Genomic DNA, 14,898 nt, shown 5'->3' on the forward strand with positions numbered 1-14,898 from the left:
ATGATCCTGAGCTTCCAGTTGCCCAGCATTTCAACACACCACCCTGTCCCCTGGCCAACATTATTGTCTTAGGCTTGCTGCAGTGCTCCAGTGAAATTCAGCGCAACCTGGAAGAACAGCATCTCATCTTCCACCTGGGAACCCTGCAGTCTTTGGGGCTCAATATTGAGTTCAATAATTTTCGGGCTTAAGCACTTTCTTCCATGATCTCACCCCAACCTTCACAAACCAGTCTTGTCATTCACATGGGCTACCACCACAAACCAACCATTGTCAGCCTCTAATGGTCCCCACTAGCAGCTACTGATTCTCTCAGGTTGACCTTTACCTATTCCTTTGTCTGCCCAACTGTTTGTCTGTTTCTCTGGGCTCCATTTCCAACTATTGTTTACTCTTCCCTACCTCCCCCCATCCCATCTTTGGCATATACAGCCAACTTTTCCCATCTACAATCAGTTCTGAAGAAGGGTTACTAGACCTAAAACATTAATTCTCTTTCTCTCCACTGATGCTGCCAGACCTACTGGGATTTTCCGGAGATTTCTGTTTTTGTCCCCTCTAAACTGCCTGCCTTTCACTTTAAAATTATGTCCCCTTTTTAATGACTCTTCAACTAAGGGGAACAGGGAAATATAGTTTGTCTACTGATGCTATGGAGATGTATTAACCTCACTTCAGAGAGTTGTAGTTCATTTGTTAATTGTCCATTTTAAGGATGTGATAAATGTGATTTGCTGCCAAACAGCTTCGCTGGCACTGAAAGCAATTTTTTTTTACAAGTATGAAGTCTCATTCCTCCAGAGTTTAATTGTTGGAGTTCTTTTTCTGAAAGATATATTCAATGTCTTGTTTGCTTTTTTCTCTCCATTTTCTTTTCTCTCCGTCTTCTTTTCTCTTTCCTCTCTTCACCCACTCTTTCCTTCCCTCTCTCTCAGTCCAATTCTAATTTGATGTTGATTTCACTACTCTCGCTCATTTCTCCCGATTCCAACTCTGTTTCTTCATTAGCAATACTTTGGTTTGCTGAATTATAGCCAGGGTATTTGCTTGTACTTTTAATATAAGTGCTGCTCAGCAGCTACAAGAGTTCAGAGAGGCTATTTTCCCTGGAGCGTTGGAGCCTGAGGAGTGATCTTATTGAGATTTATAAAATCATGAGGGGCATGGATTAGGAAAATAGTTAAGGTCTTTTCCCCAGGATAGTAGAGTCCAAAGCTAGAGGGCGCAGATTTAAGGTGAGAGGGGAAATATTTAAAAGAGATCTAAGGGGCAATTTTTTCCACAGAGGGTGCCATGTATATGGAACGAGCATGCCAGAGATAATGGTGGAGGCTGGTGTAATTACAACATTTAAAAGGCATCTGGATGGGTATATGAATAGGAAGGGTTTAGAAGGACATGGTGCAAATACTAGTAAATGGGACTAGATTAATTTAGGATATCTGTGTGGCAGAGACGAGTTGGACCAAAGGGTCAGTTTCGGTGCTGTATATCTCTATGACTTTAAATGCAATTGTACTGACCATAGTCATGTGATTTCCACTGCTGGTGTAACTAGCTTTCATTTTACTTTGTGGTAACCATTAAACACATTATAGGAAGCAACTGCAATTTACAGCAACTTACTGTACCTCCAGATCTTAATGGAAATTAAATGGTCAAGGAAAATCTTAATAAATGGTGACTTCTATACATCCACTCATTAAGGTAAATCCTGGCCCATTCTGTATGTAGGAACATAAAAAATTGGAGCAGGAGTAGGCCATTCACACCTTCCAGCCTGCTTTGTCACTCAATATGATCATGGCTGATCATTCTTACTATGTATCCTGTTACCAATTTCGCCCATACCTTTTGATTCCTTTACTCCTAAGAACATCTAAATTATTGCAGCATAAATGAAAATGTAAATTGTACAGTAAGGTGTGAAGTATGACACTTGTCAGGAATAATGGGACATGAGGAGAAAGTGAGGACCGCAGATACTGGAGATCAGAGTCAAAAGGTGTGGTGCTGGAAAAGCACAGCTGGTCAGGCAGCATCCAAGGAGCAGAGAACAGCCAGGGAATTCCTAGAGGCATGGCACTCATCCACAGATTCAATCAATAAGCACATCAACCTGGACCCAATATACCGGCCACTGCAGCAGACAGCTGGAACTGACAACTGGAAGCGGCAGATACAAATCACTATAAATGCCGGAGGAAACATCACAGAAGCGCTTCACAGGAGGCTCCCAAGCACTGAGGATGTCACCTAGACAGGGGACGAAATGTCTGCAACACAAATTCCCAGCTCGGCGAACAGAACCACAACAACGAGCACCCGAGCTACAAATCTTCTCCCAAACTTTGAGCAGATGAGTCGATGTTTTAAGTATAAGCTCTTCATCATTCCTGATGAAGGACTTTTGCTCGAAATGTCGACTCTCCTGTTCTTTGGATGCTGTTTGACCAGCTGTGCGATTCCAGCACCACATCTTTTGTCGACAATGGGGCATGAGTCCCACCACATCTAACAGGGTTAATGTGCAGCAAAACCTGGACAATTTCTGGTTTGGACTGATAAATGGCAGGTTTCATTGGTGCCACATAATTACGAGGCAATAACCATCTCTGAGAGACTTTCCAACACTCAATCACTCACTATCTGCACCCTGGGAGTTACCATTTACCAGAAATGGAAGTGCAGCAACTATATAATTATTGTGGCTGAACAGCAGGTCAGAAACAGTGAATTCTTTGATTGTTAACTCTCCTTCTGTCTCTTAAAATTCTGCCCATCATCTAAAGGTATATGTTGAGCCTGTAAAGAATACCTCCCATTGCCTGGATGAGTGTGGCTCCACTAACACTTAAAAAGTTCAACACCATCTAGAAAACAACCTGTCCACTATCTTCAATATTCTCTCTCTTCATGACCAACGCTCAGTAGCAGCAGTGTGTACTATCTAAAGATACACTGCAGAAAGTTACCAAAGATCCTGAGGCAGCACTTTCCAAACTCATGACCACTTCCATCCAGAAGGAAGGGCGGCAGCTATATAGGAACAGCACCACCCGCAAGTTCCCCTCCAAGCCATGCACCATACTGACTCAGAAACATATCCCATTGTTTAAAATCTTGGAACTTTCTTACTGCCGGCATTGTGGATGTAGGTACGCTGTGAGTCAAAAAGGCAGCTCACCTTCTCTAGGGCAATTAGGGATGTGTAACAAATGCTGCCCTTGCCAATGAAAATTTACACAGAATAAGAAATAACTTGTGGTGAGTAAGAGCCCTCCTGGGGATTGGAAACAGCACAAGTTTCAGCCTGGTTTTCTTACTTCAACCCGCTACTTAACAAAGTTAACAACTTCATTGGAAAGTGCTTTGGGATTTCCTAAGTTCTTAGAAGGTATTATAAAAATCCATCCGCCCACCTGCAACATTAACCTGCTTTTCTCTTTCAAATTCAGGGCTATCAGCGTATGTCTATACCTTTTCAGGGATCAAGACATATTTTAGCAAAATGCCATGTTAATTTACGTGATAATTGTGCTAAATATGTGCACTGATCCTATGCTGCATGATAAGTTCCTGCCTGTTATTAGACTTGAATGCTTTGCAGGGAACCCTATTCCACTTGACTTGTTCAGTTTTCTAGTAAAGCTCAAGTTCTGGCGCCAGCTGCTGAACTCGAGGTTTGAGTTTAATTCAAGAGAACCCACCAGTCATACAGACGTGATTGCCAAAAACTCCCACAGCTTCAATTCCCACATTGCAGCTATGAAAGGCACATTCCTGAAATGCATCTACAAGCAATACAACATTGCTTATGGCTGCATTTAAAAAACCCACAGAGGGAAACCATTTGAGCTATAATTTACATTACATTGCTGATCCATTTTAAAATTTTAACCACCGCAGTTATTATCCCTTCTGATTGTTTTTCGGGAATGCTGGCTTGTGGTTTTGTCTGCCAGTGCTTTGTAGGTGCACTAAAGGATCCCCGTAACTTTATGCAAAACATTATAACGTACAGCACAGAAACACAATCTGCTCCTGATAAGCCTCTTCCCATTCTATTTAAGTCATCTGAAACTATTGACATGTCCCCCACACTTTCTCCATCTTGATGTTTTGCTTCCCCCTAAATGTTCACTTGAATCACTTGGTGTGTCGGCACATTTCACACTGAAACCACAGTCAGGGTCAAGAAAGTTTCTCCTGAACTCCTCATTGATTTTTTTTTCTGGGGGCTGTCTAATACTTAATCCCTCAGGGTTGGAATTTCCCACACAGTTTGGTTTGCATTCTAAAACCAAACATGAAGACATACATGTATACAAGGATTCATACCGAGCCCTTGGAATAAAAAAAAATCATGCTTCACCTGAACCATTACGCTGGTATGAATTAAAAGAAACATTAACATTTGAAACAAACCGGCATTTAGTATGAACTTGTTAACCATTCAAACCAAAAATAGCACTGTTTGCAAATATTTTCCATCTTGGGCAGGTTAGCAGCATTTTTTATAGTTAATGTGTCAAAGATTAATTTTCTCTCTGTTGTTTACTGAGATTGCTCTCAGTGCTCTGCTAACTCAGGTATAACACGTTTGTAATGGGGGCTTAGTCATAATATGACTGGAGTGGTTTCAGCATTAGAGCCAACAACCAAATAATATAGTTTTGAGATCAAATATCACTATAATAACATGTTCAATGATATCTGTGCCTTGTCCCCACAAAAGTCACCATGTTAACTTTTCACAGAGCTGCAAAGGGTTCACAGCTACACTTCTTACAAGAGGAAGAAGGGAGCAATGAATGCAGCATCATTCAAATGCTCAGAACAAGTACTTGAAGATTGCTCCAGTAATAATATGTGACAGATCATTCAGGTACTCTTACCACCAAAGAAAGATAAGGGCAGTGGATGCATGAGAACACTACTACTTGTAGATTCACCTCTTAAGTCATACAGTATCCTGACTTAGAAATCCACTACTGTTCTCTTATGTGGCTAAATCAACATCCTGGAATTTTTTTCGAATTGTTGATATACAATGTATCAGATGGTCTTAAGCAATTCAAGGCTTAACACCACCTTCTCAAGAGGAACAAATGCTGGCCGGGCCATTGACATCCATATGCTGTAGAAGAAAGAATAATAAAGGACGTTAATGGGCTAATAGATAATCTATACACTGTCGTAGGATGCAAGGATATACAAGGACAGGAGTAGGCAATTTAGGACAAAGATGAAGAGAAATCGCTTCATCAAGAGTGGTGAGCCTGTGGCATTCTTTGCCACAGAAAACAATTGAGACCAAAACATTGAATGTTTTCAGTGACTGAAGCTTTGTTACTGACACGTTCCTTAATGTCAGTACAGAACTATCCTTGCTGTTTGTACAGCATAACCAAGCTGAGAGTTCAATCCAAATATAGCCAGAATTATGAGGACCAAGGCTTCTTGGAGTGCTTTCACAAAGAACACAGTATTTTCTGCTTCAAGCAGATGCATTGGCTACACAAAACAACATCTCATCTTACAAGGCCAACGGTCCCATTTGTTTATTGTGAATTGATGAGTTGGTTCCCTGCATGGAGCTTTGTTCCACTTTGAGCCAACATTGGTCAAAGTGATGGTGCTGAGGCTCAATAATGTGTTAACAAGGTCTACAAGTTACTCCAGAGGAAAAGGACACCATTAGTTAACAAAGTAGGTGCTGTTGAATCATAATGGCTATGATAATCCTCAAAATAAAATCCTTGAGACTTTTGTTGAGAGAGGCGTGGTATTCCTTGAAATTGATGATGAAGTTGCCACAATTACAACCTAGTCTGATGGGTACTCTCAATCTTATTAGCTGTCATGAATTTGTACCTCTAGAGCTACATAGGAATATTTAATCAACTTCTATTAACCTCTCCAAAAATATTGTTTTTATTCATTCACTCATGGGCTGGGCCAGCATTTATTAGCCCTAATTGCCCTTGAAAAGGTGGTGGTGAGTTGCCTTCGTGAACCTTTGCATTTGGTGAAGGTATACCCACATTGCAATGCCAAGATTTTGACCCAACAAGAGTAAAGGAAATGTGATATATTTCCAAGTCAGGATGGTAAATGGCTTGGAGGGGAACTTGCATGTGGTAGTATTCCCATGTATTTGATGCCCTTGTCCTTCTAGATGGTAGTGGTGGTGAGGTTGGAGGGTGCTGTCTAAGAAGCCTTAAATGACATTTTGCAGTGCATTTTATAGATGGTATACACTGCTGCTACTGCGTGTTGGTGATGGGGAGATGAATATTTGTGGGTGTGGTGTCATCAATCAGCACGGCTTTGTAGGTGGTGCACAGGCTTTAGGAAGTCAGGAGATGAGTTACTTGCTGCAAGTTTCCTAGATGTATGAGAATTGGTTGTGTTTCACAGTTGGGTATCTGATGAACTCACTGTTCTGACTTGTGCAGAATAATAACTTTCACAAGACTTTGGGATATTGCTGGCATGAGTCACTGCCCTTGTAAGAGCAAGAAGAAAGGGAATTCCTGAATACTTACTGCCTTGCAGAGAAACTAAAACGGGTGGCAAGAAAGTACTTTGCAAAATGGAAAGAACCTGATTTGATGTTGTGTTAACATATATTCAATATGTTCCAAAGTGCTTGACAACCAGTGCATTATTTCCAAAAATGATTCGTTACTTAGCAGAGGCACATGAGAGCTCAAAGGATAGAAATTTGACCAGGGTGCTAGAGTGAAAGGGCTTTGACAGTCCAATATTGAATTTAAATGACTGTAATGGAGTTAAGCATTGGCTTGATAGACCAGGGCTGATTGTAATGATGTAATATGGCCAGCTCAGAGCTATCACTTCCTGAATTTCTAACTCAGGCTGCACACTTCTGTCTCTAACGAGATTTAGGAACTGTGAAGCACTCCAAAGGAACAAAAAACAGAAATTTCCCCAGGCCTTCTCCCTTACTCAGGACATCGCGTGATGTATTACTCACTAAATCTTGTGAATTCTGGTGCAATAAACCATAAGTAATTGACCTATTCTGTGAAATGAGGAACAATAACAAGAAAAACTAGGAAATCTGCCTCACGGTGGCATAGTGGTTAGCACTACTGCCTCACAGCGCCAGAAACCTGGGTTCATTTCCCACCTTGGGCGACTGTCTGTGTGGAGTTTGCAAATTCTCCCCATGTCTGCGTGGGTTTCCTCCGCGTGCTCCAGTTTCCTCTCACAGTCCAAAAGATGTGCAGGTTAGGTGAATTGGCCATGCTAAATTGCCCGTAGTGTTTGGTGAAGGGGAGAGGGTCTGGGTGGGTTGCTCTTCGGAGGGTCGGTGTGGACTTGTTGGGCCGAAGGGCCTGTTTCCATGCTGTAGGGAATCTCATCAAAGCCTGCTCAAGTGCAGCTTTAAGATTTTCTTTCTCAAAGCATATCACAGATACAGCTTCCTTAAAAAGCTGCATCAGTAAGTCTGTTTTTGTCTGTCTGGAATGCTTTTGTTGGTTAGATGAAAAGAAACTCGTGGCTTTATTTGGTGGGTGGTGCCTGCTGCATGCAGATGCATGTGAGGCGGCATAGTGGCTAGGTGGTTAACACTGCTGCCTCCCAGTGCCAGGGACCCGAGTTCAAGTCCAACCTTGGGCGACTGTATGGAGTTTTCACATTCGCCTCGTGCCTGTGGGATTCTCCTCCAGGTGCTCCGGTTTCCTTCCATGGTGGATTGGCCATGGTAAATTGCTCATAGTCTCCAGAGATGTGTCGGCTAGGTGGCTTAGCCATGGCATTTACAGGGATGGGGTGGGTCTGTGGTGGAATGTTCTTTGGCGGGTCGGTGTGGACTCAAGGGCCAAATGACCTGCTTCCATCTGTTGGGATTCTATCAGTAGACAGGGGAGTGAAGTGCGTGGCAAATGTGCAGCCAGTAATGGTTTATGGAAGTGGTAGGGAACAAAAACATTTGGTGGCAATAGGACAGCCCAGTAACAAAGTTACCCTGGATGCAAGATTGGAATGAGATCTGAGGGAAGGATGAGGATGTCAAGTGTGAGAAGGAGATGGTGCGACAGAGATGGCATGGATAGGATGGAATGACATGTGACTGGGATGGTATGAGAGGTTGGATGATGCAATGTAATTAGCTAAGCTATTCTTTCACTCAAGTACCCAGGTCAAATTTCTATGCCTTAAGCTCTCATGTGCTCTGCTAAGTTGGGGATTTCTTTTGAGGGAAAAGATTGTAAGGTCTGGGAAGTTTATCAAATAATGCATTGGTCGTAAAGCACATTGAAACATGCTGAAGATACAAAAACACACAATAAACTCAGGTTCTTTATATTCCAACAATATCCTAAATGAAGATTCAATAGATTTGAATGGCAATATTTTAGAAACGCTGCCTGGTTGCACTGATTCTATAGAATCAGTCTCCAACTGCAGGCATGTCAGTGCAAATCAAACACTCAAAGAAGGAGCAGTTACGTTTGGATATAATTTGAAACCTAAAAATGGACTCTACTGGAACAAGGTTTGTAGTTAGGAAGGCTGTTTGTTTGATGAAAGATTCTGAACAGAAGGAAAATGTATTAATTCCCCAAATAATGTTGAGGGCAGATCTCAACATTTTCAACTCACAATAAAACATTTCCCAATTCATTGATAATATTCCACAAAGTCACAAGACCAGACTTTTGACAAAGTAGGTAATTAATTCCTAGGCCTGTTTGAACAGCTTCATGTAACTTATTTCCTGCATGAGAAATTTTTATTCTGATAAAGTCTTTGCTGAAATAGTGACTGGAATTCCTGTAATTAAAGAAGTTCTGTTGCAATAAGGAAACAAATGTGACCGCAAATGCTCTGCGGGTCTCTGCTGGTAAAATATATATTAAACCATGACGCTTCAGTGGTTTAATTTCTGTCACACTAACACACATATCTATAGAATCCCTCCAGTGTGAAAACAGGGCCTTCAGCCCAAAAGGTCCACTCCGACCCTCCGAAGAATATCCCACCTAAACCCATTCCCCATCAGTCTACAACTACTCCTGACTAATGCACCTAACCTACACATCCCTGAACACACTGGGCAATTTATAGTGGCCAATTCACCAACCTGCACATGTTTGGACTGTGGGAGGAAACCGGAGCACCCAGAGGAAACCCAAGCAGACATAAGCAGAATGTGCAAATAGTTACCCAAGGCTGGAATTGAACCTGGGCCCCTGGTGCTGTGAGGTAGTAGTGCTAGCCACTGTGCTACCTAATGAAGTACTCTGCTGTGCAGTGTAGTTCCCCCAAGCGTTTTAAAGAAAGGCTTTTTCTCAGCTTTCTCATCTGAATTGACAGCTGAGTGATGTAGTCTCCCATCCTGCCTGGTGACAAAAGGAATAAGTAAACTTGAAAGGGTTCAGAAAAGATTTACAAGGATGTTGCCAAGGTTGGAGGATCTGAGCTACAGGGAGAGGCTGAACAGGCTGGGGCTGTTTTCCGTGGAGCGTCGGACGCTGAGGGGTGACCTTATAGAGGTTTACAAAATTATGAGGGGCATGGATAGGATAAATAGGCAAAGTCTTTTTCCTGGGGTCGGGGAGTCCAGAACTAGAGGGCATAGGTTTAGGGTGAGAGGGGAAAGATATTAAAGAGACCTAAGGGGCAACTTTTTCACACAGAGGGTGGTACATGTATGGAATGAGCTGCCAGAGGAAGTGTTGGAGGCTGGTACAATTGCAACATTTAAGAGGCATTTGGATGGGTATATGAAAACCCTTCCTGTATGGGTATACAGGAAGGGTTTGGAGGGATATGGGCCGGGTGCTGGCAGGTGGGACTAGTTTGGGTTTGGATATCTGGTCGGGTGGACGGGTTGGGCTGAAGGGTCTGTTTCCATGCTGTACATCTCTCTGTCTCTATATACATATATCTATATACTGCTACACTACGTCTCTTGAGAAATCACTCATGGCCATTCACATGAATTGCTTTTTTTTGTTTAAAATGTAGTCACTGTTTAGTAGCCAATTTGAGCACAGTAACACACCCAAGCAGCAATAAAACAGTTCTTTCTTTGGTGACAGTAAGAACATAATAAATAGGATCAAGCTTTCTGACTAGTATATTCAAGCATTTAATGAGATTGTGGCTGAACCATTACGTTGACTTATTGGGTATCAAAGGATTTTCAATGCCACTTTCAAATTGGGAAAATCTTAGTTTAACATTCCTTCTGAAAGGCAGCATCTTGACTTCTTTACTCAGAACTTCGAACATGTCTTGACTCAACAACGTATTGCTATCAACTGAGTAGGTCTAAGAGGCCCAGATTACAGAAGGACTGAAGAGGACATACTCCACAGGTTCAGGACAGGACATTAAAGGCTGGATGTCTGGCATTATTTTGAAAGTCTCTTATTAAAGAAATGAAATATTCATGTCCAATAATGACAACCAGCCAGGAGGAAAATTAGAACTACGTGTAACTGTAGAGTGGGCAATTCAATTTAGGTTTGGAAGAAGGTACAGGGACATTCATCAGCACGCTACCAGAGGTGAGGGCCTTCAGTTATGTGGAGAGGATTTTCAGGAATAGTTCCACTTATAGCAGAGAAGGAGTCCTACTGAATTGATTTCAAAATTCTGAAGGGTTCCAACATTCTTTGACAAGTGAGTAGAAAACCATAGGATATAGATTTTAAAATATTGACCAAAGAACTAGAAAGAAAATGAGGAGAAATAATTTCAGAGGGCTGTTATATCTGGAGTTGGCTTTCTGAGAAGGTGGTGGAATCAGATTTCATAGGAACCTGAACAACTAGCTGATCAGAATAAACTTACACGATAATGGGACAAAGTTGAGAGTAGTACAAATTTGGATAGATCTTCTAAGAGACAATACAATTGCAAATGACTCTCTTCTGTTGCTGTATAACTCTATGGCTTGGTAGCACAGAACTGGATTATTGCTGCAAAAAGTAGACACATGACTGAAGCTTTTTGTCTTGAATTTATCAGGACAGCCTCAAGAATACCAAGCATCAAAAGAAACGACAATTTGCACTGGATGAGGAAAGGCTGTAGACTGGTTGGAAATTACCACAGTGGTCGAGAAATTACCACAGTGAATGTATTAGAGAGCCATTGCCCCAGGCTTTTACATCACCAGGAACATAGGCTGTACATCTCCATGACTGGTGGATTAAACAGCACAACCCTTTGGATGTTTACAATTGGCATAATATTGACAATACTCAGCTAGGCCGCACTTACAAAACTCAAAACATAATGTTAAATGTAAGTCTGTGATTGAACAGCAATTGCTAAGCAATTCAAAGTGAGCTAAGAATTTAACTAACAATCAATTAAAGATTACCAGGCAGGGTTAACGTGTGGCTCATTGATACTTGCTAGAAGTTACACATATTCATAACCTGGGACCTGTCCTTTACAGGAAAAAAGCAATATGTATTGTGTGTTTTCAAATTAAACAAACTTTCCCTGGTGCATTTTCTACCATAACACCTTGATCACACAAGGCCTACCTGCTAATCAGTACTCTTTTCGTTAGTCCAGCTGTTTAGCTACTCCCTTTAAAATTTTTGATTCTGTGAATAGAAAGTAAAGTTGATTGTCATGGGAACTTCCATGGGGACGCTCCACTGACTTCTTCCACTTTGATTTGAATCCTGGGCATGTCTAAAAAGGCTTCCAGCCAATCTTCTCCCAGAGTTAGTGATTGATTAGAATCCACTTCCTGAAGAACTAGTGCCATTTGTAGCATTATACATCAGAGATCTCAGTTAGAAGTTGCTCGTCGTAACAGATGCGATGCAAAACATTGCCTTTCCTTCCAAATAGAAATTTTGGATCCATAAACAAGTTCTAGAGTAGTGCAGCATATTTTGACAGTTCCTATTAAGTATCTCTAAGATGGAGTAAGAGCTTGGTCCTTCAATTGTTCAACTTCTCTGCAGTTCACAGAAACGCAGCCTGTAATGGGAACAAGTAAGTTTACAAATTTAAAAATCACTTCTAGCAAAACACCATAAACATTATTACCTTTAGTTACTTTTCATTTTCAATATATTTTGACAATTTTAGGAGTCAAATTTAAGACACAGTTTTCAATGATTCCCGTTTTCAGATTCTAATGGCAGCGTGTACCACTCATTAATAACTCACTTGTAAGCTCCAGTGCTGATCTGTTGGTGCGGGGGGGAGGTGAAGAATGGTGGTGTAGAGGTAGTATTATTGGCAACTGATGTAATTTGAATTCAATTAATAAATCAAGAATTGAAAGCTCAGCTCAGTAATGGTGACCATGGCAACCACCAACAATTGTCGTAAAAATACTATCTGGTTCACTAATACCCTTTAGGTAAGGATCCTTACCTAGTCAGGCCTGTAGTGACTCCAGACCTACAACAATATAGCTGAATCTTAACTGCCCTCTGAGATGGCCTAGTAAGCCTCTCAGTTGAAGAGCAATTAGGAATATGCAAGAAATGCCTGCATCATCATGACGCCCACATCCCATAAAAGAATAATTTACAAAATGCAAACCAACCTTTCATGATGCTTCAGAGCAATTCAAACCAATAAAACTGGCACTGAACTATGTGAGAACAGGCGGCCAAAAGGCAAGTGAACAAGATACATCTTAAGGAGAGAGGTGGTAAAGTTTAGGATGGGAATTCCAGAGCTTATGACATAAGCATATGAAAGCATTTTCAATGTCAGACTCCAGGGTGACGTATAGTCAGGATTCCAAGTTTTGGGTCTAATATGAGTGAACAGGTTGATTCTCAACCTTCAGACCTTTGAGCACATAGAGGTAGGAGCTTCCATAAGGTGTGGGGTCAGACTGCAGGATTTGTTTCTTTTTCATTCCTACTCTGCTAGCATCCTGCCTCAGCATTAAGGCTTTGTAGCTCAAAGCGTGGAGCAGCCTGCTATTGCCATTTTTGAACAATTGGCAGCAAGCTCCTCCCAGCTATTACTGACAACGTTGCTCTGCTTCAAGGACAGCAACATTTACTATCTTCCTCTCTGGAAAGCTGGTCACTTGAGAGTTTGAAAGAGACAGATCTGGGCAGTGTCCAGTTCATCAAAGTTAATTTTGCAGGTTTGCACACCAGGGGATCAGTTCTATGGTCTCAATTCCAGTTTGTGTTAGCTGATAAGATACACTGTCCAGATGTACTCTCAAATTCAATCCCCCAGACCGTTCATACTCTGAAATGGAATTGACAATCCTCCAGAATTGCTCGAGTCTGCAGACATTAAAGACTAACTTTTGGACAATGTCTGAGCAACATCCAGGAGTAAAATCACAAAGTCACTAAATGAATTAGACATTGTTTAACCACCATTTTACCATAATTTTCCAGCTCCCTTTGACTCTGAAGAAAAGTTATATCATAATCAAAACGTTGACTCTGTTTCCTTCACCCCAGATGCTGCCAGACCTGCTGGGTTTCTCCAGCATTTTGGTTTTATTTTCAATCTCCAGTATCCACAGCACTTTGCTTTTATTACATGTAATTTTAATTTTCTTTGAAGGCTTTGTTTGTTCAGTACAGTAAAATCACACTCAGTCGAATTGTATAGGGCTTGTCCAAAAATCTGTGTTAGGTAGAGAATATAAAGACATCCCCTAGCAACCTGATTCTGCCTACAAATGTGCTCTGTGTCAAAAGAAAAACAATTGAAAAACATGGTGACTCCATAAATATGTTAAATATGTCTGCATTTTCCAATCCATTCATATCTTATAATGGCTGGATCTTGAATAGTAATAGGCATTGAAGAAAGTTGGAAGTTGGCTCTGGAAAACCTCAGTAATCTACTTCCATTTAGTATTCTGTTGTTGTACATGGCCGATATAGTTTAGACAGTCGTTAATGCAGTCAAAATGTTTTCTGTGTTTTCGTGTTACAACCCAAAATCTTGAAGCATCTCTCTGACCCTCACAGCTTTAGCTAGGGAAACAGCTGTTTGAGTGAGACAGCATTCATCAGATTCTTCAAGATCTTCAGCCTCCTCGAATGAAAACTGTATTGCATCTGCAATTGCACAGTAGAACTGTCAGATTTGGCAGTGATGGTGTCATCTAAGATGAGTACATTGGTTTCCATAGTTTCAGCTGCTGGAATTTCTATGCTGGACAAGCAAAAAGAACCTCATCATTGGAATGATTAGTTCTTCCTCATCCTTGATGCCTTGTGAAGTTGTAACCTTTTTGAACTCAGCATGGTGGAAGCTGCCAGTATTTGTGGCTTCTGTCACTATCTATCATGGACTAATAAAATAGATGAGTTATAATCCTGCCTCTTTATAATCTGAGATCACTTGTCCATGGTTTTATAGATTCCTAAGCAGCACCAGAACTACAAGCTGAAGTTTGGCTGTGATACTGGGAGGTGAGAATGTCGGCTTGACACTCCTGAGGTCAGCAATGTTGGGAGGTGCACTGGGGCGAGCTTGTAATGATGATAATGTTACTTTTGTTCCATTGATACATTTTGTCCATTCACGATGGCAGTTTTGCCAGCTTTGTAACATGTGGTTAGTGTTCTGACATTCACAAAGTAACATCTTGGTCAAAGGCCCCTTGGACCTTCATAGCACATGAAGTAACAGCTTTTCAGTGCTGCCCATGTGGCCAGACCACAGCAGTGAGACATTCGTTGCTTTGCTTTCCACGGTTTGTTCCATCTTTCAACATTCAAAAAATATCTGGTAAAAGATGGTGAACGGTCCAGCTTCTTGTCTCTTGGTGAGTACTGATTCAGGACATGGGGAAGATCATGTTGCAGCTAATAACCTGTCATCTGCCACACCCTCACTGCTTTCCATTCAGAGGATGATGCCAGGTGTTGTCTTCAATTGCTTCAG

General features: G+C 41.4%; 1 protein-coding gene across 2 annotated transcripts in view; it reads right to left on the bottom strand.

The window, feature by feature from the left end:
- Nucleotides 1-9,364: 9,364 nt before the first annotated feature.
- hemk1 (HemK methyltransferase family member 1) overlaps nt 9,365-14,898 on the bottom strand; it is a 126,794-nt gene continuing 121,260 nt past the window's right edge. For both annotated transcript variants that reach the window (XM_087994083.1, XM_087994082.1), the window contains one exon: nt 9,365-11,991. In XM_087994083.1, the coding sequence (XP_087850209.1) occupies nt 11,961-11,991 (31 nt within the window). In that variant the 3' untranslated portion in view covers nt 9,365-11,960. The remainder of the gene's footprint in view (nt 11,992-14,898) is intronic.

The sequence above is a fragment of the Chiloscyllium plagiosum genome, unplaced genomic scaffold, assembly GCF_037043375.1.
Source record: "Chiloscyllium plagiosum isolate Xiang-an unplaced genomic scaffold, Cpla_swu_hap1 HiC_scaffold_14, whole genome shotgun sequence".
Taxonomy (NCBI): domain Eukaryota; kingdom Metazoa; phylum Chordata; class Chondrichthyes; order Orectolobiformes; family Hemiscylliidae; genus Chiloscyllium; species Chiloscyllium plagiosum.